Source organism: Camelus bactrianus, chromosome 6, assembly GCF_048773025.1.
Source record: "Camelus bactrianus isolate YW-2024 breed Bactrian camel chromosome 6, ASM4877302v1, whole genome shotgun sequence".
Classification (NCBI taxonomy): Eukaryota; Metazoa; Chordata; class Mammalia; order Artiodactyla; family Camelidae; genus Camelus; species Camelus bactrianus.
Window position 1 is genome coordinate 30,118,799 of NC_133544.1, and position 27,341 is coordinate 30,146,139.

Sequence of the window (27,341 nt, forward strand, 5' to 3'; positions counted from 1 at the left end):
AACATTCCTTTTTTCCTTTTGTGTGTGTGTGAACTGTACCAACATACAGAGGAGCATAGAGAATAATATGGCTGATGCTTCTGCATTATCACCCTTGTTTTCCTGCGTGAGATTTTCTACACTGCTCTCGTTGGGTACAGAATGTGTACCCAGCAGTGGGATTGCTGTGTCATCAGGCACGAGCAGCCGCACCTTTACTAAGAGTTACCACATTGCTCTTCAGACCCGTTGGCCCGGGTCTTCTCCCGCCCCCAGTTCCCGTTGCTCCATCGTCTTACCGACTTTGGCATTGCCCCACTTCTACTTTTTGCCAATAAGATGGTATCTCATTTTTGTTTTAGTTTACATTTTCCATGATTATTAAGGACCTTGACTATCTTTTCATGTATATATTAGACATTTGAATGCTAAGTAGAATTTTATTTACCCTTTAAGGAGCTGCTAGACCACAGTTCAGAATATAGATGTATTTATTCAGGTGTTCATTCATCCAGGAAACTTTTCTTGACTGTCTGTTATTTACCACTGTGCTAGACAGGGGTGAAACAAAGATAATTAAGCTTACTCCTTGCCCTCGTGCAACTCATATTTTGGGAAGAGGGTCAACGTGAGACACAGACCTAGGTGATTTCGATACACCAAGTGACAGAAGTAAGCCCAGGCTGTGATGGGAGCACAGGCAGGGCACCTAATATGGCCCAAGAAGCAAGGAAGCATCCTGAAGAAGTTGGCCCCAGAAAGAGTTGTGGGAAGGGCATTCCAGAGGCCACCATATTAAATACTTGAACAAAGCTCTGGGAATTCCCCTTTCAGAAATTTTAATCCAAAAATTCACAAATTGAGGGTGGAGGGGAGTAATAATGGGTGATATCAATGGAATACAACCCCAACATGTTTGTTTGGCCCAAACAGTACTGGTTTGCAGAATTTTTAGTTTTTCATATTGAGTTCATCACCAACATTGTTAAAATAGGGAAATTTTTTATTTAAAAATTTTTTTTGGAATTTTTTTAAGTCTGGCACCACTGGGCCTGCACATTCACATGGCAACAGTCAGAGCTGAGTAGGCACTGTCTCCGCTGGACAGTCTTCTCAGTCTTCCCTGCTTCCTTAGGATCTTCCCAGGGCTGTCACCAAGTGTCAGTAGCTGTACGTCATCTATTTCTTTTTTATAGTAGAGCTAAGTGGAGAAGGACACCATTCACAGTCAGCCTACTTGGATCGCTGTCGTAACTTACCTTGCCACTCTGATCCTTTGAGTATATGAGCCCACTTTAATCCCACAGTGCAGTTTCCATCAGCACTTACCAAACTTTCCTGGGGCTTTAGCAGATTCAAGACTGCTGAGAAAAATCAAGCAAGAGCTGGGTAAGAGACAAGGTCATCAATTTAAAGGGACTGAAGGTGTATGTGTTTACTTCCAGGAGTATGAGCTGTGTGAGGAGTGGGGCTGCCTGTACCCCATTCCAAGAGACCATTTAGTTAACCTACATCAAAGGCATCTTCTCCACCTTCTAGAAAGAGGAGATCATGAAAAGGCTCTGCAAGTAAGCCTCCAACTCTTCCCATTTTTCTTTTGGGGAGGGACGAGAAGGTTAGTCCAATCAGATGGCTCTGTTCATGCTGGATGCCATGCAGAGCATTCAATCTCAGGTCTGCCCCTCCGTGGCCTTCAGGAGCCGGTTCCAGTCATCTTGATCAGAGGGTGCCTAGCCCTGCATTAGGTCCCAGGTGGGCAGCTGAGTTCAATTCTGCTAAACTCTGGTCCTATCAAAGCCATCATTAGTGAAGCTGTAGGTGTGGTGGAAAAAATGAGTGCAGAGAAGTTAGTCTAAGATGAATAAACCTAAAGATTCAAACAAAACAAGGCTGGACTAAGAGTTCTTCTCCAGGCCTCACCCTTCTCCTCTGCCCTCCTCCTGCAACAGCTGCTGCAAAGAATTCCTGACCCCACCATGTGCCTTGAGGTCACAGAGCAATCCCTCGACCAGCACCCTAGCTTGGCCACTTCTCACTTCTTGGCCAACTACCTCACCACCCACTTCTATGGAGAACTGACCGCTGACCGACACCGTGAAATACAGGCACTGTACATGGGGTCCAAGGTAAGGAGGAGAAGACAGTGTTGGGAAAAGTATGCCTGCAGTGTAGGCCAGGAGTCAAGAGACCACCATCTGTGGGCCAAATCCAGTCCTCTGCCTGCTTTTATAAATCAAGCTTCATTGGAACACAAGCATGTACATTAATTTATGAGCTGACTGGTTGCCATAAAGACCTTATGTCGTATAAAGCCTAAAATATTTACTATCTGATCCTTTAAAGAAAAAGTTTGCAGGCCCCTCGTCTTGATTACAGCCTGGAGGATTTAGATAGGAGTCCAGCCTTGCTTCCTAAAAAACTCCTAGCCAGCTGCAGTACTTGGCCAAGTGCCATTTGGTCCCTGCTACCCTTGCCCCTTCCCAGTAAGAATCTTGGCTTTCTTCTGAAATTCACGTACTGTTTTCTCCACTCTGTGGCTCTTCCACACATGCAGGTTCTGCTGACCCTGCCTGAGCATCACCGGGTCAGCTACTCCCACTTGTCCTCTAACCCCCTGCTCATGCTGGAGCAGCTGCTCATGAACATGAAAGTGGATTGGGCCACGGTGGCGGTGCAGACCCTGCACCAGCTGCTGGCCGGGCAGGAGATTGGCTTCACCATGGACGAGGTGGACTCGCTGCTTTCCAGATACGCGGGGAAAGCCCTGGACTTCCCATACCCTCTGAGGGAGAAACGATCAGGTAACTGCCAGCGTCCTCAATGGGGGTTCCACGTGGAGAAAGAAATACTGTGCTACATTCTTTGCTTTAATTTCTACTCTTTTACTATTTTGAGTTGATGGCGATTGAAAGGAATACACTTGAGGAGAGATAGCTGTTTATTATATAGGAGAGATCTTGATCTCCCAGGAAGTGTCAGGCTAACCAGAATGAAAAGGTGGCAGATAACTACCACATGCATAATAACATATACGTTCAGGAAGCAAAGCATGCCTGGAGTGGTCTCTGTCTAGCTTTGGTGCAATAGGGCTCTTAAATGCCGTCATTTTTTGTGTTGAGGGTATGCGCTACTCCCAGGGTCACATCAGATGTCACTAGTGTGGAAGCTGACTCAACCTCTTCTAGAATGAAGAAAATGAAAACAATGTGGGCTGCTTTTTCTCCTTACTCCCTACCCTCAAGGACCATCGTTTAAATGTCTTACACTTCCTAATGGGCATCTTTAGATTTATTTTGTGAAATCCTAGTGTCTACTTGGTTTATTTTGTATGCCTAACATAGTTTGTTTTTTGAGACATTTAAGAATCATGTTTGCTATTGTCTTGAAGTACCTCTGCCATTCTTTTCGTATGTAGTACAATCATGGGATGACGGTCAGCGAAACCAGTGGGGCTTTGAAACTAAGTGCCTATCACAACAAGTAAGGATGCTTATGGTAGAGTGATATTTTGTCAACATTTTTCCTCTCTACAGATTCTGTGACTCACCTCCAGGAAGCTGTCAGTCAGGCTTCAGACCTCGAGACCTTGTCTAGATCACCATCAGCCGAGTTCTCTTCTGCTGCTTCTCCTGGTAAGAACAGGTTCTGAGAGTTAGCTGTTTTTAGTTCAATCTTGCCTTATTCTGATTTTCTGATTCTTTTGCCTCTTTCTTCGTTTCCAGTCCTACTACTCCTACTAGTTGTTTTTCCTGGCTCGTTCCAGCTTTGTATAACCGTAAAATTCAACATACAGTCGATTCTTGTTATTTGCAGTAGTATATCCCTGAAGTCTCCACAAACATGGAATTAGCAGATACCAAACCATTGCTCCTAGGGAAAATGTGCATGTGTATGTGTGTATATGTATGTGGACATATGTATATAATACACACATACACATTTCACATAGATTGTAATGTCAAATTGAAAATAGTTCATCCTAGCACATTCTGTTTTCTTGATCTCACAAAAGAGAAGATGCGATTCAGAGCATTACAGGGACTTGCCTGAGGCCACTATTAATGATTGCCTAATGAGTGTTTGGACTTCAAACCCTGCCCAGCTGGTCCCAGAGCCAGAGCTTCCTGCACTACACTGCACTGTGCCCTGCCATCTCCATCCTCGGGTCATCTCTGTATGAGAGCTGATGTAGGAAAGCAGAACATCACCTTGATCAACCCCAGAAGAGAACCTGCATGTTGGGCAACTCAGCTTATTCACCACTCTTCACATGGCCCCAAAAGCACTGCAAATCCTGATTTTGAAGTTTCAAATAATTTTTAGTGAGTAGGCAAATTCGCAAATATGAGATCCGCTAATAGGGAAGACTGACTTCTTTAGTCCTCCTGCTCATTCTGCCCCTGTCCTGCAGTTAGTTATATCTGTCACCCACGCAGGATGCAAGGTGCCTTGAAGGCTGCAGCCATGTCTTGGTCACCCCTTTTACTACCCCTCTTGTCCCGCAGTCTCCTTTCCTTTACCCCTGGGCCTTCACTCAGAAGTAGCTCAACAAGTGTTTGTCTTGCCAGCAGGCTTCTGGGGAGAGGTCAGTAGCTTCTGTTCCGGGCGCTGCACTATGTTTTTCAGTTCCCTTTTTCCACCACCTGCCAGTATTGTTGTGCTAGGTGGCAGGAAATCTCCTTCAATACCATGCAGCAAAGACTGTGGTTTTTCCTGGACATGCTTTGAGAATTGGCCACGCATCACGGTAAGCAGTAGACGTGACAGAAGGGCTCAGACTTACAGGTATATGAGCAGCTTCATGCATCTGCATAAGGCAGCCTGAGCAGCTTTGATGTACTTTTTTTGGGGGGGGGAGTTAGCTATTTATTGTAGAAATTTTCCAATACACAAAAGTAGAGAGAATAGTACGATGAAGTCTCACAAACCTGTTACCCAGCTGCAATAGTTATCATCTCACGATGACTGTTTTTGTTGCATCTATGTCCCTGGCCTCCTATGGGATTATTTTGAAGCAAAGCCTAGATATCATATCATTTTCTTTATAAATATGTCAGTATATATCTCTAAAAGGTAAGGACGTTTATACAACAAAACTGTGGCATCATTCTCATACCTAAAACCAAACTAATGATTCCTTATTATTATCAACTAGCCAATCAATATTGGATTCAAATTTCAAATTTCCCATTTGTCTCAAAGATTGTTTTTTTCAGAATTGATCTTTCTAGACTCAAGATCTAAATAATGTCCATTCATTGCATTTGGCTAAACTATCTCTTAAATCTCTTTTAATTAATAGGTTCCTCTGCCTTTTTTTACCCCCCTACCTCTCTTTCATTTGTAGAGGAAACTGGGTCATTTGTCATGTAGTGCTTCCCACATACTGGATTTTGCTGACTGCCAGCCTGTGGCAATCTGGGTCTCCGTCTCCTGTATTTCCAGTACACTGGTACACTGGTAGATAGATCTAGAAGCTTGATTTGATTCACACTTAGTATTTTGGGGGAAGTATATTTGGTAGGCGGTTGTGTGCCTTCTATCAGGAGACATGCAGTGTCCAGTTGTCTCTGTTTGCAGTCAGCCATTGATGATCACTAACTGGATCTATCATATCTGTAGGGGTTTGTAAAATGATGCAATTCTAATTCTCTAATTCCTTCTTCATTTACTAGCCAGGCGACTGATCACCTTTTACTCTGACTTCTGGCTCTGACTCCCAGGTGTCTCCATTGTACATTCCCCCAGTCCAAGGGAGAGGAGCTTCCCACAGAGTCAGCCGCTCCTGGAGTTTGTACCCCCAGCGACACCCCCTGCCAGACACCAGTGGGTACCAGATGAGAGTGAGAGCATCTGCATGGTCTGCTGCAGGGAGCGCTTCACCATGGTAAGCAGCATCTGTCTCCACCTTTACCTGCGGGAGAAATTAAAGGAACGCTCTAGTTCAAGAGCCTGAGTTTCTCGTCACCTCCTCTTTCCAAGAAGACATGGGTATGTTCAGAAGAACTGCTAAATCTAAGGCTTCGTGTTTATCTTTGATCTGACCACAGTGTATTTTTTGAATTCAGACAGATGGTAGATACCCTCAAGTAGCCTTAAATTCTAAAAGCTCTGCCATTCTCATGAAATAAATGAAAAGAGGCAGAATGGTATTGCAGGAGGAATCACCAGATGTCAGGACATCTTGTTTCTGGCTCCTGTGTCTTTCACAATAAGACAGGTGACCTGGTAATGGTTTTACGTGCTGGGGACAGAGGACCTCAGTTCTGATCCCAGTTCTGCCTCTTACTAGCAGTGTGACTGTTAACATTTTCAGTCTCAGATGCTCACTTGTAAAGTTGGGATGATACATTTTTTGGCTCATGGAGCTATAAGGACTAAGGACAATAAGAAGTGTTACCACACTTGACACAGTACGTGACTGGCACATTAGCTCAGCGCTGATGAAAGTGGTGATAACGTAATTTCTCTGTGTCTGTTTTTTCATCTATAAAAACGTATGTCTATCAACCTCTTATAATGAAGTAAGGCAATATTTGCAAAAGCATCTTTAAAAAGGATACCTTTTCATCATCATCAATACCATGTAGAAATGTGATCCACATTGGCTGAGAAAGTCACTTTTTCCCCACTACTTTTTGCTGTGTCTTCACACGTTGCCTCCACAGACAGGTAGAACTTGTCAGGAGCTCTTGCAAAACTATCTGTGACTTGGGCATCTTTGCCCAGCTGAGGGTCTTGAACTGTCAGCTTCTTGAAGGCAAGAACTGGTGTGTCCTTTCTCAGTAGAAGCCCAAGCACCTGGTATTCCTAGTAAGTCGCAGGTGGCTAATACCAGGGATAAATGGATGGATGGATGCTCTCAGTTCCTGCAGTCTCACCTTCTCTTCCTGCCTCTTCCCTCTCTTCCCGGTGACACTCCTCAGTTTAACAGGCGTCATCACTGTCGCCGCTGTGGCCGGCTAGTGTGCAGCTCCTGCTCCACGGAGAAAATGGTGGTGGAAGGCTGCAGAGAGAACCCTACTCGTGTGTGTGACCAGTGCTATAGTTACTTCAACAAAGAGTGAGTGTCCTGCAGCAGGGCTGCCACTGCAGTGGATCGCTGCACCCACCCCAGGTCCTCACACTCCTAGGGGTCTCAGTGTGGAGAGCGTCTCAAATCTGAGCAGTTACAGAAAGTTCTCATTTCCCATTCACACCAAGATGCCATTAACTCTACAGCGTAACGTTTGGCCCTGGTCAGAGAAACCTCTAAGAGAGGAAGTAGATGTGTAGAAGCAGAGGTCAGCGCTCTTACGTGATGTTCTCTCTGAGATCAGGACACTCAGTTCTTTGGCCTGTCCCCTAACGGAGGCCACTGATCTCAGTTTGCCAACAACCTCACCTGTTTTCCAGCCACTCTTGCTTCATTTGGTCTCAGCTGGACTCAAGGACACGTTCACCTACTGAATGTTTGGGCCGTACATGCATCAGCCCTAATCTAGTTCATCATCATCCTGGTTTGTTATGTCCACAATTAGAAGAGTCCACACACATTCCTACACACAGTTCACCTGGTAACCAATTTCAGCAACTGCTCACACCTCTGGCAAGACAGATCAAGACCATGCTTGCCAGCCCAGCATCGCTCAATTTTTTTTCTACTACTTCAGCAGCAAAGGAGGGTGACACTAAAACTCCTAGAGCATCTGGGAATAGGATCCAAAGCAGCTATCCCACAGCAAAACTACTTTGAACTCCTCATGTTTTACTAACACACTTACGTAGGTTTTACATTCTGCCCAGTAGCATTTTTGTGTTTGTTTTAATGTGAACATTTTTTACCCTTATTTACCACAATGACCACCTCATAGGAAGGGAGGTGTGCCATGCTTACACTGTCATTTCTGTGACCCTGGCATACACTGCCTCCCCCCGAGTTGGGGACAGGGAGATTACCCATGTAGCATACTGCTGAGATTTGATATGAGTAGTTAGCATCAGTGAGGATTCTTTCATTCAATACTCAGCAGTAATCACTTTGCCCTCAAGGAGCGCACATTTTAGTGGAGACACAGCCAAAAAATAGACCACAGAGCCCTTCTGTGAGTGCAGTGGTGGAGACACACCCAGCTTAGCCTGATGGTCAGGAGGGTTTCTTAGAGGTGTGGCACTTGATCTGAGCCTTAAAGGATGAGAATTTAGTAGGAAAAGAAGCCAAAACAGAGCATGCCCAGAAGTGGAAGTAACAACTGCAAAGGTAGGGGAAGGAGAAAATGTGGGTCATTTGAAGAAGTGTAGTAGGTAGGTGATGGGCTAAGGTTCTGGACTCAGAGCTGGCAGCTGAGCCGGGAGGACCTAGGGAATGGCACAAAGGCTTGGCGTTTGCTCTTTGGCAGCATGGGCTGGTGTTGACCAGAAGTCTTCTCAGGCAGGTGCTTGACAGACTTGGGCTCTGTCTTGTGATATCAGGACTCAGTGGTTGATGACACCAACTGAACTTGATCAGAGCCTGTGACAGTGTGGGGAGGACTTTTATGGGGTGAGCAGAGGTCACTTTTATGGGTGGCAGGAGATGGTCTCAGGAGACTGCCAGACTGTAACGGACTTTGTCTGCTGAACTGCAAATGTAGAATATTTTCACCAGAGAATTTTAAGCAGAAGCATAACATGACCAGATTTGCATTTTTGGAAGCTTGCTCTAGCTACAAAGTAAAGAATAGTTTGGAATCCAGGAGACCAATTGCAAAACTATTGCAAAGGCTCTGGCATTAAATGATGAGTGCACTCTTTGTGGCAGGGATGAAGAGAGGGATGGGAACATTTAAAGAGGTATTTTAGACATGGAATGGACAAGAAATGGTAGGTGATTGGCTGGGACAGGTGAGGGAGAGAAAAGAGTTTGGGATGATTCCCTGATACCTCACTCAGGTAACAGAGTAAATGTCAATGCTGTATAGCCAAGCTCAAGACAAAGAGGAGAAGGGATTCAGGCATTTTCATTTTCTTTCTCTGTTTCCAGTGTGCCAGAGGGGAATCCAGAACAACCAGAAGGTAAGGCTGAATCACGTTCCCTGTGACTCCTTGTTTAAATGCCCAAGTTGGCTCTTCCTTCAGCATATCAGCTGCAGCCGACACCCTCAATGGCAACTCAGTCTAACACGTTAGCCAGAGAAAATTCTTGGCATTTCTGTCAGGCTGTTTCTCTTAAAGTTTATCATCATATTAGCCTATCATACTGGCCCTTGACCTTCCAGCATCAAGAAGGCCAGCAACCAAAGAGTTTGGTCCTTAACGTTTAGTAGCTTATTTCTCTTTTTTTCCCATAGGTTCCCCTTCACCGTCATCCTGTCCCCCCATGCTCCCTCCTTCCCCTGGGTAATCGCTATTAATACTTTGGGCAGGTTAGTTTTTCGGGGAACCAATAGCTCGGCCCTCCATTTGGGAAGTGTGTACCTTGCAGAGTTTCTCATGTGAAGCAAGAAGACTGTATGACAAGCAGTGTAACACTCATGCCAGGTCTGTGGCTGGGGAAGAAGGTTTGAGGTACCTAATACCGCCTCCTAAAGGAAATAAAGAGGACCAAGAAGAGAGAAAGAGCCCTGAGACAGCAGGCAAGGGTCTGCCTGCAGCTCACGTCAGCTCACTGGGCTGGCCCAGACTGGGCTGCCGGCCCACGAGTGACACAGGAACGGCATTTCTCTTCTCAGCACCGGACAGCTCCAGGAGCGAGAGCCCTCCATTCTCAGCCGTGGTAAGAGTCCCCAAGGCAGCGGAGGTGGAATGGATCTTGGATCTGAATGAGGAGGAAAATGAGCTGGTGCGGAGTGAATTCTACTATGAGCAGGTAACAGCAATAAAATTTGATGGTCATTTGAGTTTCTTTATGATGCCTAGTAGTGCAGCAGGAAATGCAGAGTTGGGCGAACACAGCCTGGCCTTCACTTGCTTACAGTGTGGTAACGTGGGAGCTATAAGACAAGGAAATCAGTTGAAAGAGAACGCGAGGAACAGCCTGAGAAATGCACAAGAGGAAATCAGGAAAGGCTTTGTGGAAGAGGTAGCATTTAAGATGAGCCTTGAAAGTGTGGTAGGAGTTTGACAAGCAGAAGTTTGGATGTTATGAGGGGAGTCAGGAGCGGGAGGGACAAGGATACAAAACTAAAACATCCAAGCAAAGGCACAGGGTCAAAAATGATTGGGGGATTAGAAGCGGTTTGATTTGGAGGACACATAGGGTGTTAATAGAGAGTAAAGGTAGGGTTGAAATGGGCTGTTTATGTAGAGAGCCTTAAACTCTACAGTAAGATATATGTACTTGGTAGGCATCAGGGACCATGGAAGGTTTTAGAGTGTGCTTTAGGAATATCAATTTAGCAGCACTGTGTCCAGTGGCTTGAAGCAGAGACCTCCAGGTAGCCAGACAAGCAAGGTGACTGTCATCCAAGCCAGAATTAAGGAGCACCTATGCTGGTGGGACCATAGACTAGAAAAAGAGGGGCACTACAGACATTCCCAAAAAGTAAGTAACACATGAACACAGCTGTCTTCTTCCTATTAAGGTGACAAAACCTAGCAGCCAGAGTTTTGGCAGTGCTACTTAGAACATCCAAAATGTGTTTAGTTCCACTTCTGGTTTGCTGTACAATTTCTAGCTCCTTCCTCCAGGGTTTTTTAATCTTGGAGAAATAGGAAGAAGCATTCCCGCCACCCAGCTGCATTTGGAGACCACTTTGGTCCCGGAACTCATGGCGTGTTTCTCTCCTCTTCCACCTCGGCCAGGCCCCCAGCGCTTCCTTGTGTATCGCCATCCTCAGCCTGCACCAGGACAGCACTGCCTGTGGCCACCAGCTGATCGAGCACTGCTGCAGGCTGTCCCAGGGGCTCACAAACCCAGAGGTGGATGCTGGGCTGCTCACAGACATCATGAAGCAGCTGCTCTTCAGCGCCAAGATGATGTTCGTCAAGGCCGGCCGGAGCCAGGACCTGGCTCTTTGTGACAGGTAAGTGGAGATGGTCATTTCTATCCAGCTTCTTTTTCTGACCACATTGTGAGTTTTCACCTCCCCAACCTCTATGACAAGACATGCTAAACTAGCTTCCATCTCCATTTGATGTTGATGAAATGCTGCTACCAGATCACAGCGGTCTTCCTCACCCTACTTTGACAGCCTGTGTCCTTCTCTTTCCCTGCATGGATCGTCAAGGCAGGTTCTCTAACTATACCTAGCCAGAAAGAAAGACTTCTGTTAATTTGTAATTAAAATCAATTTAGGAGAGCACCTTTAGTCTCAGTGGAACTTTCTGGCTTTTAAAGAAAACGTGTCCTCCCCGAATGTCCAATGCTTAGCCTTGACCAAAACTCTGCCCTAGGCTTGAGCAGATTCAGACTGTGGCCTCAGGGAGTTATGGATAACAGATGTACAGACCACACTGGGGACTAGTCTGTCCCTGTGTCCCAGGGAGAAATCTGAGTCATAAAGTAGAAGTATCTGTGGAAAAAGGAGGATTAGGCCCCAGGGGCCTGCACAACCTGTTCTGCCTCCATTCGTTAACCTGACGGTGAGAACTCCCAGTTCCTGGCTTACCCACCCAGACAGACGTGTGGCTCATGTTGTGTGTTCCTGGCTCTCCATCTTAGCCAGATTGGGAGCAGAGAGCCTGGTTTTCTTTGAAGTAGCAGTGCTTCAGACACCTGCTCAGAGTACTTGCCTACAAACTTGCCAGAGAGCAGAGAGTGCCATGAACCTCAGCCTTGCCGCTTCCTAGCTCTGTCACCTTGCACAAGTCTGTTAACCACTCTGGGCCTGAGTTTCCTCCTTTAGAAAATGGGGAGGATAATACTACTTATCTTGTAGGCTGTTATGAGGATAAAATCAGAGTATTCATTGAAAGGGCTAAGAACTGAGCCTGTGTACTCCAAAGATGATAGTTAAATTATTCTTATTAACAAAAACCAGGGGTGGATGTGGATATAGGTCAGTGGTAGAGTGCATGCTTAGCACACTGAGGTTCTGGGTTCAATCCCCAGTACCTCCATTAAAAAATAATACTTTTATATATATATTAAATACTTTATATGTGTATATAAAGTACTACACAGCATCTAGAACATAACATGTACTCAATAAACATTTAAAAAAACAGAAGGTTGAATGAACTACTTATTATTTATAACTCAGATGATTGATTTCTTAAATATGTGTAAGCACATTTGACTGTCCTTTATGATTGGATTCCCACATTCTGTTCATACTTACTTTGTAGTTGGCTTTATTGCTTTGGTAACTATGTAAGTTTAGAGAGCTAAAGCTCTAATCTGTTCTTAGAAACAATAAGTAGTACATATATGTAAACTAAAAAGCGTGCAATATACTGTGTTTGTGTATATATATATATATTTAAATGCCATATAATGTGTATGTGCAGCCAGACTGTAATAATTCTACCTAATAAAACTGAAAAAGGAGAGAAAAAAAAAAAAACAGAAGGTTGAGAAGGGCAGAAGGAAGTGGGGCAGAAAGTAGAAGAAGGAAATACAAAGAAATTAATGTCACTCTTTTGTGTCAAGAGGCAACTGATTCTACATCATTTTTCAAGTTGATAAATGAATAAATAGGTACATAAGTAAAAATTTTTAAGTAACCATGGAAAGAACCAAAAGTCTACTAATTTACCAAAAATGGAGAAGAGAGAGAATAGAATTCTGTATAGAAAAAGGTAGAATTTGAGGCAAAAATAAAAATCTATCTAAATATTTCTCAAATACCAGGAATGTAAATGAGAGAAAATCATATTAAGAGAAAAAGATTCTCAGATGGGGGGGGGGGGAGCAAATTTAACATCAAGTCCTATACTTCCTTCAAAATCTAATACAGATGGAGGAAATATTCACTTTAGGCTAAAGGAGCAGAAATTAAGGAAGTCCTAACTTCAGTAGGATTCTCACACACCCCGGTGCCAGTGGCTTCTCTGACAGTTTACAGCAGTGATTTCAAATTACATTCTTTCTCCTCCACCCTGGATTCCATATACCTGCTCTAGGGAATCACTGCCCTTGTGCCCGGTTGCTGATGGTGGTGGAGTCATCTCATGTGTTTAAAACTCCTGGTTTCCAGAGTATTTTTCTACTGTTTTTAACCTATGCTTCCTTCTGATAGTCATTTAAATAAATAAATAAATGTTTAAAAACAAAGTTCACCACCTATTACAAATGTACGACACATCATGATAGCAAATTTGCTTTCATTTTCACACACTGTAGTCTCCCCTGCCCCATCCCTGCTAGATTGAGAATCACTGAGATACTGAATCCCTTTCCAAGGAAATCGGCGGACAAGTCAGGATCCACAGGGATTTTTGCTAGAATTATGATACAAGATTCAAGAACCTTGAGCATAGGTCTGTTTCAGGCAGCACTAAACAGAATGATCCAGCTCTCTGGGCTCTGTCATTATAAGGTTTTTGCCATCATCAGGTGTCAGGAGTAAGATCAAGGTGGCGTCCTAGTAACAAGAGTCCATCCTTAACCCTGGAAGAGGATGTCAAGTCCAGGACACTAGAATCCCAGTGAAGAGCCAGGAGGCCCCTGCCCCGCAGCACCTCCAGGGAATGGTGGTAATGTGACCTTTGTACTGGCCAGGAGTGAGGCCATTGATACAGCCTTGCTCTCCTAAGCAAGCAGGGTTCGAAAGAAACAAAAGGCAGTGAATAACTTGTGAGCTTCCAACATTCAATGTAAAGGCCTTGCCTCAAATAGAAAACCTGAGCATCCCAAGCATCCCTACTCCATGTGTTGATATCTGACAGAGGAGTGCCTGCAAAGCTCCAGATGCCACCCTAAGCCCTAACTTGGGTTATTTCATTTTATCCTTAAAACTACCGATTATTATATCCATTTTACAGATGAGTAAATTGAGACCGAGAAAGGTTAATTAACTCGCCCAGGGTCATAGAGCTGCTAAGTGATGGATTTGAGATCCAGAGAGTCTGACTCCAGAGCCTTTTCTCCCATGTACCTCTCAATTCACATCATCACATTTCACATTGGAAATGAAACAGAAAACCTTTAGACAGCAACTGTTCTTTGTGAGACCCTGCGGAGCCTCATTGCCTTGCACTTTTCCTCCCTGTAGCTACATCAGCAAGGTAGATGTGCTAAATATTTTAGTGGCTGCTGCCTATCGCCACGTGCCATCTCTGGATCAGATCTTGCAACCGGCTGCAGTAACCAGGCTAAGGAACCAGCTGTTGGAAGCTGAGTACTACCAACTGGGCGTTGAGGTAAGGCAAAGACAAAGCTGGTATCTACCCCACTGTAATAAGTTACCTTTGCCTAGCCTTGCAGACAGGTATTGCCACCTCAGTTGTCCTTGGCCATGGGGAGTATCTGGGGCATGACTACAGAGTAATGGCAGGTGGAGTGGTCAGGGAGGGAGATGACTGGCAGCAAGGGGATGGAATGGGTCCCTCAGACCCTCAAGCTTAGATATAGGTACCTCTCCCTAAAATGAGCAGTTTTTCCCCCCAGGTCTCCACAAAGACTGGCCTTGATACCACTGGGGCGTGGCACGCTTGGGGCATGGCCTGCCTCAAAGCTGGGAACCTCACTGCAGCACGGGAGAAGTTCAATCGCTGTCTAAAGCCGCCTTTTGACCTCAATCAGCTGAGTCATGGCTCAAGACTAGTACAGGATGTGGTCGAGTACCTGGAGTCCACAGCGAGGCCACTTGTCTCCGTGGTAAGAGCACAGAGGGCAGAGGGTCAGCTCAGCAGGGGAGCCCAAGAGCAGTAACAGGCTGGGGAAAGGATCAGCTTCTGTTCAGCTGATAATGGCAGTCCTGGCTCAGGGCTGTCTGGTTTGGATTTTGTTCTTTCTGTTATATGTGGTTAAGTAAGTAATAAAGAGTCAAATTTAAAGAAAAAAAAAAAACTGTTTTAAAGCAATGAAAACCACATATAATCCCATACCCAGCTTTAAGCAGATTTAGGTTTTGGTGAATTTTCTGTTTTGTTTTTGAATTAAATTGGTGTTAAATGGTTTATAATATATAGAATTTTATATCTTGCCTGTTTTCTACCCTTAAAGCTGTATAGTGAGCATTTTTCCACATTGTTAAGTATTCTCTGAAAGCAATATTTTCAGAGGCTGCTGAGAACTCCCTGCGTTCCATTGTTCCCGCTCACTCTCTCCTCTCTGGGCAGCAAGACGATGATTACTTTGCCACCTTGAAAGAGCTAGAAGCCACCCTTCGGACCCAGAGCCTCTCCCTGGAGGTGATTCCTGAAGGGAAGCTCATGAACAACACCTACTACCAAGAATGCCTCTTCTACCTGCATAACTACAGCACCAACCTGGCCATCGCCAGCTTCTACGTGAGGCACAGCTGCCTGCGGGAAGCCCTGCTGCACCTCCGCCACAAGGTGGGACACACTGCCCGCTCGGCCCACCCGGCTTGGCCCACCCAGTGTCGCCCTAAGAGATCATCCCCGGCAGAGTCAGGTCAAAATGGAACATTCTGTCTGCACAAATCATGATTCGATGAGTGGGCAAAAGTCTTAACCTGGATCCCAGATTGCCCTCCTGACTGGCAGTGACAGATTTCAGCCCTTCTCCCAAAACGTATAGCAGAGCCCATAATTGCTGAGCATGTGGTTTCTAGAATGAGATGCTTGGTACACGTGGTGTGACCTTGGGCAAATGACTCAACCTCTCTGTTTCCACCCACCTCCTCCTGCCCTGGGACCACGTCCCACTGCTGACCCAGCTGCTCATCCACAAGGGCCAGGAAGCACCCATGGCACTGATCCCATATTTGGGTCCCCAGTATTTCATTGAAGGAGGGTGTGCTCTCCCTTTTCCCCTCCGACATCCTCTGCCCACTCCCACAGGAGACAAAGGCCCCACTGAAGTGCAGTGTTTCTTTGGAGCCATTCTTAAGCAGTCAGGACTCTGTTTCACCATGACCCTTCTGCCTGCCCTTTTTTTTTTCCTGGTCTTCTTTTTTTCTTTTTTTTTTTTAATTAATTAATTTATTTAAATTTTTCCCCTTAGTGGAGGCACTTGGGATTGAACTCAGGACCTTGTACACACCAAGCATGCGCTCTACCACTGAGCTATGTCCCCCACCCCCCTGGTCTTCCCTTTTTTATCTGAATGTCCCATGAAAACTTTCTGAGGAATTGACCGATTCGTACCAAATCTCATGTAAAACTAAAGGAGCTCAAAGGATACTTTAATTTCAGTCTGCTGTCCTCATCCAAAATGGGTGCCAATGATAGTTTCCAGATAGACGTATCTTCTAGGATTTCTCCAAGTTGTGTTAGCAGTACACAGAGTCCTGGTAACTATACCCCTACAGGACAGTGAAAGGGAAATGTTTTTACTACTGCCTTAGCTACTGAGTCTTAACTGTTAGCCAGGTCTCAAGAATACTGTAAAAGTTTTATTATTTGGTGTTTAATTGCTAACCTCTTTCCTCTTCCTCAGTTTCCAAATGAGTTTTAGGGTAAAGCTGCTTTACCTCACCCAGTTCTGTTTTTTCTAACTGATGACCAGCTGGGAGAGTTAAGCTGCTTACTTCCTTATCTGGGTATAAGCTGACGACGGCATTGCCTCTGCTTTCCATCAGTCAGAGCTAGGAAAGAAGCCTTCTTTTTATCTCCTGTAATCGCAACTACCCTTGAACTGAAATATCTTACTGCTCAAGCAGGCGGGGAACAGCAGAGAAGAAAACGTTGTGAAAACTACGCCTGAATGCCTGGAGCGTGGAAGGTGTGGTGCTTCTTGCCCTAGTCCCTGCTCTTTCGCCCCTTACCTACCACAGTGCCCCAGAGCGAGCTTTCTGAAACCTCGCACGTGTCATTGATGTTACAGTCCATGTGCTTCCTCTCTCTAAAAGGCCTTCAGTGGATCCCCGTGGCCACAAGATGAAGTCCAAATTCCTTACCACGAATGCAGGACCCAGCAGGACCGGGCCCCCTTATTTCTCCAGTTTATTTTCACCATGAATCCTGTCTGTGCTCTGTATTTCTAGATTTACCAAATTACTTAAATTTCCTGATTGTACCATGTACTTTCTTACCTCCATGAGTCTGCATTGCTGTTCTCACTACTTAGAATGCCCTGCCCCTCCTTGTTTTCTTGGAAAAACTCCTGTTTATCCTTCCAGACCCTCTCTGTTGAGCATTCACCTCTTCCTATATACCACCACTGTACCTAGAACGTAGCTCTGTTATTGCATTTGTGCCAGTGGATTGCAACTATTTGTTTATAATTGTGTCTTCCCATCTGGACTGCGAAGGCCTATATTTACCTTAGACCTGGTGTCTTCAGGCACCTGGCCTAGTGCCAGTTGTGAATGAATGAATGAGGGGCTAGATGAATTGATGAAGTGGAAGTTTTTAAGGTGTTGCTTTTCTGAGAAATTCTGCCTTTTCAATGCAGCTAATCCCCCTGCTTCTTTTTTTTTTTAACATTTTTTTTATTGAGTAATAGCCATTTTACAATGTTGTGCCCCTGCTTCTTAAAGTATGTCCTACAACTTTTGGATCTGGGGGGTTTTGTAGTTTTTCTTTTTTTTTTTTTTTTTCTATGGAGGTGCTGGGAATTGAATCCAGGACCTCACACATGCTAAGCATGTTGTCTACCACTGAGCTCTTCCCCACCCTCCTAGGTCTGGGTTTTTAGGAAAAGCCAGAATTGGGAAAGAAGCCCTCACCCACTGTGGATGTTCTCAAAGCCCAGATCCTCTCCACTTCTGCAGAGCTTGTGCCCAGGGCTGCAAGGCCGGCATGGTTACAGTACCATGAGTTTGTAGCCATCCTTCACTCCCCGTCACTTACTCGTACTCGTGGCCAGATGATTTTCTTTTCTATGACTTTGGAATGGGGGTTTAAGACTTGGTTCCTGAACCACAGATGAACTTCAGAAGTGAGGGAATTAGTATGTGTGTGCACTTTCCTAAGGAGTTAGTCCATGATGTTTATCATTTAATTGTCATCAAGAAATAGTTGTTAAAATAGTCAAGGACTGTTCTGGGCACTAGAGATATAAAACAGTGGGGACAAAAAACAGGCGAAAATATCTGCTTTTATAAAGCATGTTATAGCAGGGAGAGAGGCAATAAACAAGATAAGTAAAATATATAGTGTAGGTGATGAGTAATAAGAAGAATAAAGCAGGGGGAGAGGGAAGGGGCGGACTGTGGAATTTGACAGGATGCTCAGGAGAGATGACATCTGAGTAAAGACATAGAGTAGGTGGGGAGTGAACCGTGCGGATTGTGGAGGAAGCACAGTCCAGGCTGGGTGAGTAGCAAGGACAGAGGCCAAGTTGGCTTGAACAGAGTGAGCTGGGGAAAGGGTGGTAGCAGGTAAAGTCAGAAAGCTAGCAGGGACCAGATCATAAAGGGCCTTGTAGACATTATAAGGACTTGGGCTTTGTGCTGAGTGAGAAGCAAAACCATGCGATGATTCTGAGCAGAGAAGTAACATGATCTGACTTAACATTTTAATGGAATCACTCAGGTTGATTGGTTGGTGTTAGACAAAAAAGAGGCAGGTGTGGAGGGTGGTGGACCAGGGAGGAGGCCATTGCAATCATCCAGGCAAGTGGTGTAATGACTTGGGCCAGGGTGGTACATGGAGGTGGTGAGAGGTAGTCAGCTACGTACAGATTCTGTATGTATTCTGAGGTGGAGTCAGTAAAATTTGCTAATGACTTTTCTGTCGGGCTGTGAGGGAATGACGGCTATAGTTTTTGCCCTGAACAAATAGAAGAACAAAATTGCCATCCAAGAAAGAGAAGACTGCAGAAGGAGCAGATTTGGAAGAAACAGTCATCAGCAGTTTTAGATTTTTTGCGAGATCCCCAAGAGGACTTTCTGCATCAGCAGCTGAATATAAGTTAGGTATACAATTCAGAAGGAATGAACAGACTGGAAATAGGGATTTAGACATAATCAACGAATAGATAGATTTATGGCTATGAGACTTACGAAATCAAAAGTGTGAGTAAAGAAAAGAGAGCAGTTTCCTCCTAAGCCCTGGGGAGAGTAGGAGGAATCAGCAAAGGAGACTGAGAAGGAGTAGCCAGAGAAGAAAGCAAGCCTAGTCGGGGTGATGTCCTGGGAGCCAAATAAAAAATTTTTTTCAAGGAGGAGACCATCAGCTGTATCAAAAGCTATTGATAGAGCAGGTGGAAAACAAGGACTAAGAATTTTAGATTTAACAACGTAGAGGTCATTTCACTGGAGTGGTAGGTGCAAAAGCTAGATGAGAGTAGGTTCAAGAGACAGTCACAAGGAGGGACAGTATAGCTCAGTGGTAGAGCATGTGCCTACCATGCACAAGGTCCTGGGTTCAATCCCCAGTACCTCCATTTAAAAAATAATAAATAAATAAACAAACAAACCTAATTACCACAAAACAAAAAAATAGAAATATTTTTTTACAAAGACAATCATAGGAGAGATTGGAGACAGGTCACGTAAATAACTCTGTCCAGGAGCTTCCCTTCTGTCAGGAAGAGAGAGAAGTGGAGCAGGCACCAGAGTGGGATTCTCAAAGGGGTCTAATCTGTGACACACAGAAGGTTAAGCAGCACTGCCACAGAAGGATGCTGAAGGGATGTGAGAGGAGGGAAACACAGAATGGGTCCCTGACCATGCCAGAACCAGGCTTAAGACTTGTGACTTTTTTTTCTGCCCTGCTCCAGGAGAGTCCCCCAGAAGTCTTCATAGAAGGCATTTTCCAGCCAAGCTATAAAAGTGGGAAGCTCCACGTTTTAGAAAACTTGCTAGAATCCATTGATCCAACCTTAGAAAGCTGGGGAAAGTACTTGATTGCTGCCTGCCAACATCTACAGAAGAAGAACTACTACCACATTCTCTATGAGCTGCAGCAGTTCATGAAGGTAACAGCCGCCCCATCCTGCCTTCTGCCTCTGTCGCTGCTGCCCCGCCATGCGGGGAGACTGCGCAGGACCAGGGAACGGACTTTCATTTGGCCCCCAGCCTTACTCTTTGACTAATACTGGAGCAGATCCATGTTACTCTCTTGCATTCTTAAATAACATCCTAAAAGGGCAACTTTAATCTTGTCAATAATGACATTTTTCAGAATTCAAAGAATGTAAGGTTAAAAAGAGATACGGTAGTTTCAAGATAAACATGGGCGTGAATGCAGAATTCATAAGGAATGACGGAGAAGTGAGTGTTTTTAGGGAAGATGCGTGAAGGGAGAGGGAACATGTTTCTCCCAGTCTGTCTGAGAGTGGCCAGTACTAAGTCACAGAGAAGCTGAATTAGTCAATGCCAAAGTAAGAGCGAAGCCAAGTTGAATGGAGAATTACAAGTCACCTTTTTAAAGATCTCTTCTGTGGTGGAATAATGTCCTACCCAAGGGCCCGAGCCAGTCAGTTCACTTGAGGATCTCTTGGGCCTCAGGGTGAGGGGTTCAGAGCAGCAGCACAGCCGCTGATGGGAAGGGGTGCTGGCAGCCAGGCTTCACGGGCAGGATCAGGTCAGAATTCTCACACCTACACCCTCCAGTACCCCTGATCTCCTTTGACCCAGACGTTCACTTTCCTCTTCCAGGACCAAGTCCGGGCCGCCATGACCTGTATTCGGTTCTTCAGTCACAACGCCAAGACGTACACGGAGCTGGGAGAGAAGCTCTCATGGCTGCTTAAGGCCAAGGACCACCTGAAGGTCTACCTCCAAGAAACCTCCCGCCGCACTGGAAGGAAGAAAACCACCTTCTTCCGAAAGAAGATGACTGCAGCCGATGTGTCAAGGTAGCTCAGGATGCAGGGAACACTTAGGTGGGGCAGGAGGGCTGGACCCAAGTGTCTGCTGGTGATGAAGCTGCCCCTGCCCATCCCTGAGCCCTCAAGAAAACAGCCTCACACACACACACACACACACCCCTACCAGGAGTCATTCCTGGGTGACGGTGTCTGGTACAAGCCTGCAGAGGGGCTTGTAGGAGAAGAGAGTGGGGGAGGGGCAGGGATTGGGATCACATGTGACAATCAGACTAAACCCCAAACCGTTACAATTGGCAAAAGAGGCCGTGCATGGTCTGGCCCCTGCCTGCATCTCCATCTTGCCTCACACTGCTCTCTTCTTCCTTCTGGAGCATCAGTCACACGGGCCTCCCAGGGCTCCTCAGCACCCCAAGTCCTTCCCTCCCCTCGGCCTTTATGCCTGCCAGTTCCTCTGCTGAGAACACAGCATCTGAAGTAAATGCTCCACTGTACCATCTATTCCTTCATAGTCCCGATCACCAGATACTTTAAATATTCGTTATTCACCTCTCCTCTGGGCTCTGAACTCCGGAGGGCAGGGTTCACATCTCTCTCTACTGCTGTTGTTAGCAGCACACAGGTCTCCGTAAATACTTATGGATTCAGGGACTGGGTCTTTTCTGGTTCCACAGAGTGCCGTAACTCCTGGGAGTCCATGCAGGGTACTAGACCACCTGTTTTTGTCTTGTTATAACTGCTCTGAGGGTATTTGGGGGTGTCTCCTTCCCCTCCACATCCTTCCTTTTGCCTTTTCTGTTGCCATCTTTGTAAGATTTCTCAGTCACCCAGCTCTGAAGCCCCTCATGAGGCTAGACCATGTGTCTCCTGTCACCGTAGGCACATGAATACGCTTCAGCTGCAGATGGAAGTGACCAGGTTCTTACATCGCTGTGAAAGTGCTGGGACCTCTCAGATCACCTCCTTGCCTCTCCCAACCCTTTTTGGAAATAACCACATGAAAATGGATGTTGCCTGCAAGGTATGCACGGGCATTTCAGACCTCCAGCCAACTGCTCCTCCCTCTTGAAATGCCTGTCACAATTGTTATTGTCCTGTTACTGTTTCATTGGTTTGTTTGCTGGCTGCCTCCCCAGTGGGACGCGAGCCTCGGAAGGCTGGAGATGGAGTCCGTTTTGATTGCTCTTGTATCCCTCGTGCCTGCACTCAGTAGAGCCTCAGCAAATATTTGTTGAATAAATGAGTAAATGAGGGCCTCACTCCTAATTGAGGGGCTGCTCCAGTAATGACTGCTTCTTTAAATGTGTTTCCCTCTCTTTTTCAGGTCATGCTGGGAGGGAAGAATGTAGAAGATGGTTTTGGTATTGCATTCCGTGTTCTGCAGGTATGACTCGGATTACTCGAGATTACTTAAGATTATACGGAGGGCAATCCACACGTGACCACAATTCTGTGAGAGATTATGCTTCAGAAAACTTTTATCCCAAGAAAAGCAGATTTACACATACATCAAGGAGGAACTCAATGAGCTGGCTATTACAGAACTGGGTCAAGTTCAAGACTGTAGGCCCCTTTGCCAAAGCCAAGCACCAATAACAAATTCATCAAAAGCTATCAAATAAATATCTGAAACCTCCAGGATGGTTCCCCACAGCTCTTCCCCTGCAGGATCTCTGCTCATCCTTGCTGGGAGCGTGGCTGGAGGAGGTGGCAGGGTGCTGGGGGTGCGTTGCCTGTTCGGCAGGAGGGGCTGCCCTTCCGTCCTCCATCCCCCCTGAGCCGGCTCAAGGAGTACATTTTCTGTTGCTTGTGATAAGAGGACACAGCACAGCTGTGACACTGAGCAGGGCACTGAAACCACGAGAAGCAGAGTCTCTCCAGACAGCCCCACACCACACAGTGACACGCAGACACCCTGAGGCCCATCATTCGGCAGACAGAGCAACAGCTCCTCCCAGACCCCAAGGCAGTGATTGTCCTAGACCAGGATTGAAGTGTTTATCTGGTAGTTTCCGGCAAATCAGTCTTTTGGTGAATTGGTCTGTTTCTGAGCACTAAGGCACCTCTTACCAGAGCACCAAGTGTCCAGGGCCGCAAATACCAGCCCCCAACATCTGTTTTCCGAGAGAAAGGTGACTCATTAGAGAGACGATGAACTGGTCTGGGGAATTTGATTGGAATGTTTTCAGAAAGTGACAGGGCAGCAAGTGAGATGTACCAGTTCAGATAGCAAAGTTACGATTCTTCTGGTTACTTCCTAAATGTCTGCCTAACTCCAAAGGAGGAACATGTAGCTTGTTTTTCCTTTTCTTATGTATGTTTCCTATTGTGACCTCAGTCAGTCCTTCCCACTGCTGATGGCCCTGCCTCCCTACTCCCATCGTCCCACGTTCTGTTCTAGGACTTCCAGCTGGATGCTGCCCTGACCTACTGCAGAGCCGCCCGGCAGTTGGTGGAGAGGGAGAAGTACAGTGAGATCCGACAGCTGCTCAAGTGTGTCAGTGAGTCAGGCATGGCGGCCAAAAGCGACGGGGACGCCATCCTCCTCAACTGCTTGGAAGCGTTCAAGAGAATTCCACCCCAGGTGCGCTCACTCCCAGACCTCTTGGCGCCTACATCTATTTCAGTGTCTTCACATCTCCCTCTTTATTTTTCTATTCCCCATAATGTGCCTGAAACACTACAAGATGCCTCGTCTTTCCGACCCCTCTGTAATAATGGCCTCATTCTAATCAGCTCTTCCCTGGAAAGAAAATTCCTGGTGATAACCTCTGTATCCAGAAGCTGTGCCTCAACCTCCTGCTGTCTAATGTTGGCACCTGGAGGTGTCTATGGACCAACGGAGTTGAGTTTCTCCCTGTGATTGTAGAAGAGGTCCATGTGGGCCTGCAGGTGGCCTTTGAAGCATGTTGCTACAAAATTGTCCCCCCTGGGTTTTCTGGGGGGGTGAACAGAACCACATCCATTCACGAAGGCAAGGACAGGCCTCTCATTTGCAATTTTCTCCTTAGATTCCCAGGCTTCATGTTATCCTTAGGTTTCCTCTCTTGCTCTTAGAGCAGGAGTTGAGTTTGTAAAGAAGGGTCTGGCAGGCATGCCCACCCAGGGACAGAATGGCTCTGGCTGAGACTGGAGTGGGCCCCGGCTCCCACTCTGGGGACCCCTCCCTCTCACAACTGCTGTGTCTCTGTTCTGCGCAGGAGCTGGAGGGCCTGATCCAGGCGATACACAATGATGACAACAAGGTGAGTGGAATTGTCTCCACATGTGATCCTGAACAGCAGTGACTTGCCTTTTCACCTTCATCCCTCACGCCCCATGACAGTTCCGTTCAACCTGTATCTCAGACTCTTTGTTGTCCAGCTGTGGAGCTGGGACCCAGATCAGGGCTTAGAGGGGAGAGAACAGGGAGGAAGCATGAGAATACTGACTACATGAGCCTTTACCTTCCCGTTTCTCCATCCCCGCGACACACACATGCTAGCCTGCTCTTGATGCTCCACTCTCTGCGGAGGTGCGCTCTCCGAGCCCTAGCGGACCCTCCCTTGCATCTTCAGGTTGGCTCACTGAATGAGGTTCTCAGAGTGGGCAGGCATCTCGTTTCCACCAAGCTGGGCATTCGTGAGATGGAGGGTGTCCAGAATGTAGAAAACTGAGCTGCCTCTGATCCAAACAGCAAGTCGAATCAACCTGGGGTTAGACCTTTTCAAATTGTGTGTGTGCATTTTCTTCCCCAAATTTCCTGTTGAAAGATGTTTAATTCAGCAGGTTGAAAACAGAAAAATAAAAGGAAAGGGCTCCATTGGCCTTTGTTGAGGGGGCAGTTGTGATGGCTCATTCATTCATTCATTCATTCATCCATGGCATGTGTATTTACTGAGCACCTACGTGCCAGGCCCTGTGCTCGGCACAAGGAATACAAGGTGTAGAAAAGCAGGCACTATTCCTGCCCTCATGGAGCATAAAGTCTAGTCAATGAAATAATCACCCAAATAACTATAAAACCACGGTTTGTGGGCAGTGAGGCCAAGAGGAAACTGAACAGCCTGGGAGAGTGGTGAGGGTCTTGGAGAGAGTGGAGAGAGGCCAGACTCTGCCTGCCTTTTTTGAAATCCTTAGCTTATTTGTAAAACTTTTTGCATTATAAAGTAACACAATGTAATAGTTTAGCATCCAGAATATTTAGAGTTGCTGTAACATAATAAAAGGCAAGACCCCAGTTGTTGGTTGGTAGGCGAGGAGCGGTATCTCGTCTGCCCAAGCTCTCTGACACGACTCCTGTGCCCGTTGGTGATTCATCAGTGATGGTTTCCTTCCTGCTCTCCTCCCCAATTCCCAGGTTCAGGCCTACCTGACATGTTGCAAACTGCGTTCTGCCTACCTGATTGCCGTGAAGCAGGAACACTCACGGGCCGCGGTCCTCGTCCAGCAGGTGCAGCAGGCGGCCAAGAGCAGTGGGGATGCAGTCGTGCAAGACATCTGCTCCCAGTGGCTTCTGACAAGCCATAACCGGGGTGCCCACAGCTCAAGCTCCAGGAAGTGATCCTGGGCCGCGGGGCCTGAGAACCGTGGGATGGGAGTGATGGGGATGCTTCCAGCTCTTTCCTCCTGTGGGACGGGACTTCCTGGCTCCACCCCAGGTTGGAAAGGGCCGACTTGCCATCTTGAGCAAGGACAGGACCTTTCACACAAGTGCCATGTTTCTGTAAACTTGTGGGACCTGTGTGTTTGGAGATGGCCCGTTCTTTCTACCTCAGAGTGAGTGTGTGTGTGTGCACGCTCCCGTGCACTTGTGTTTACGCCCAGCCGTTTCTGAACAAATGAAACTCTCCCCCACTGAAAAGAGGCACTTTACTTTAGACTTCTGCCCATCTGAAAACCTTCCCTGCGTTTTTGGTTCTTAACCCGGGTTCATCCTGTTTGTACACAGTCCCCTCCGTGTAGAGACGTCCCCGTAGCTCCTTGTGACTGGAAGAGTTTTACGGAGAATTACAGAGCAGCATCAAAAGTATTGGCTCTTTTCCCTTCTTCCCCTTCCCAAACTTCAGAGGTGGCTTTGGGGCAGGTGTTTCCTGTGGAACAAAACTCTTTGAAGCGTCTCTCCTCTCATAAGCACAAGAGTCACCATGAGTCTTTGGAGGGTGGTCTGAACAGAAGGGTCCTCAGGTGCTGGTGTCTGAAAGCCATGCCGCCTGAGCACGTGATGGGGTGTGGAGCCCCGCACACTGGCAGGAGGGGCACCATCACATTTACCACAGGGAGAGAAAGGTGAACTTCTCCAAACAGGATTGCAGGAGGCTGGTTTGCAAGCACAGAACTGGCTGTTTTGAATATTCCTGCTGCAAAGTTAGAGAATGTAGCTTTCTCTTTGAGAATGGGAGAGAAAAACAGTAGCCAAGATCTTGGGACTGCATGACTAGACTTTGCCTATTTGAGTTACAGCCCTATTTGCGCCCCTTAAATTGGTTAGGAATCACTTCCTCTTCGCTCCTCCTCCCCTTCAGTCTCTTCAGGACGGCAGGATGGATCTGCAGGACCCAGAGCCATGGAGCAGGCAGTGTGCTTCTTTGTCTTAGTAGAGGGAGTCAAGGGTTCACTTTGAAGCTGGGCCTGCGGACAAGTGGAAACGAGGGGATGGTGAGATAGGCGACGTCCGGTTGGTGCGAAGCTCGGTGGAGTGTTCCTTTATTTAATATGTACTGGCCTGTCTTCCCACCGAGATTGGACAGCATTTTAGGAAAGGTCTGCCGTACTCCGTGACTCAGATTTGCAAATGAGGAGCGTAAGGAAGGCCCCGCAGCTGTGAGCCTCCCACCAGCCGGAGCTCAGCCTGTAGATCTCACATCTGCTGCCGAGAGAAACTGGAGCTGGGAGCCAAAGTCAGTATCTCTGGTGCTTAGAAACCCTGTGGATTTCCCTCTGAACCGAGTTTTTAGTAAAATAAACAGCTATCTGAGCATCTGTCTGATTCAAAGTTTTGGTCCTGTTAGAGAGGGGAGAGACTGCAAAGAAAATACTTGACCCCTTTCTGGGGAAGTTTGACTAGTAGCTTTTCCTTCTCTGAACCCGAGAATGCATCTGTCTCCCAGGAAACTCCATTCCCTGGCATCTGAGTCTGCCCTTTTTGCACTGAATATAAGCACTTTATATGAATGGGTTACAAATCTCACAGCCCTTAATTTGGGATGCTAAGCCCGGATTTTCCTAACTCTTTCCTCTGACTAGTTGAACTATAAAAATAGGCAGCCATTGACTAGACTGACATAAGATGAGGCTAAAGGCCTTTGAGCATCAGGCTGTGGTCTCCAGCGAAAAACAAGAAAACTAATGTACATGCTGAAGGGTTGGATGTTTTACTATAAGCAAGCCACAATAAAGTGTCTGTCCTACAAGTTGCTGGCTTCATGACCTTTGTGCTGCCCTGTTCTTATCCTTCCCTTCCTTTAGGCCCTGTGTCCTGTGTGGGGAGGAAAGATGGGTGGGAAAGATCAGGTGGCCTTCAACTTCTCTAAAAGATTCCTGTCATCACTCATGACTCTTTGGTTAGGATTTATCTCAAGTTTCCTATGTATTAAAAACTATTAGTATACTCTACCACCAGAAAACTTCTCAGCTT

The 27,341-nt window shown here is 46.3% G+C and overlaps 1 protein-coding gene and 1 non-coding gene across 4 annotated transcripts in view; both read left to right on the top strand.

Moving 5' to 3' along the window:
* The window catches only part of ZFYVE26 (zinc finger FYVE-type containing 26), a 57,754-nt gene extending 30,637 nt beyond the window's left edge, over nucleotides 1-27,117 (top strand). For 2 of the 3 annotated variants that reach the window (XM_010962300.3, XM_010962302.3), the window contains exons 24-42: nucleotides 1,425-1,547; nucleotides 1,929-2,105; nucleotides 2,534-2,780; nucleotides 3,513-3,611; nucleotides 5,703-5,866; nucleotides 6,906-7,042; nucleotides 8,981-9,012; nucleotides 9,669-9,805; nucleotides 10,741-10,961; nucleotides 14,094-14,241; nucleotides 14,489-14,698; nucleotides 15,163-15,381; nucleotides 19,676-19,873; nucleotides 20,556-20,755; nucleotides 21,605-21,746; nucleotides 22,050-22,109; nucleotides 23,127-23,309; nucleotides 23,926-23,970; nucleotides 25,065-27,117. In XM_010962300.3, coding sequence (XP_010960602.2) covers nucleotides 1,425-1,547; nucleotides 1,929-2,105; nucleotides 2,534-2,780; nucleotides 3,513-3,611; nucleotides 5,703-5,866; nucleotides 6,906-7,042; nucleotides 8,981-9,012; nucleotides 9,669-9,805; nucleotides 10,741-10,961; nucleotides 14,094-14,241; nucleotides 14,489-14,698; nucleotides 15,163-15,381; nucleotides 19,676-19,873; nucleotides 20,556-20,755; nucleotides 21,605-21,746; nucleotides 22,050-22,109; nucleotides 23,127-23,309; nucleotides 23,926-23,970; nucleotides 25,065-25,268 — 2,946 coding nt within the window. In that variant the 3' untranslated portion in view covers nucleotides 25,269-27,117. Of the gene's footprint in view, nucleotides 1-1,424; nucleotides 1,548-1,928; nucleotides 2,106-2,533; nucleotides 2,781-3,512; nucleotides 3,612-5,702; nucleotides 5,867-6,905; nucleotides 7,043-8,980; nucleotides 9,013-9,668; nucleotides 9,806-10,740; nucleotides 10,962-14,093; nucleotides 14,242-14,488; nucleotides 14,699-15,162; nucleotides 15,382-16,670; nucleotides 16,733-19,675; nucleotides 19,874-20,555; nucleotides 20,756-21,604; nucleotides 21,747-22,049; nucleotides 22,110-23,126; nucleotides 23,310-23,925; nucleotides 23,971-25,064 lie in introns of those variants that run through there. The other variant, XM_045522132.2, reaches the window with a different exon arrangement.
* Nucleotides 19,263-19,339, top strand: TRNAG-ACC (transfer RNA glycine (anticodon ACC)). Its single transcript has one exon. It is a non-coding gene; the product is annotated as a tRNA-Gly (tRNA).
* Nucleotides 27,118-27,341: the final 224 nt, after the last annotated feature.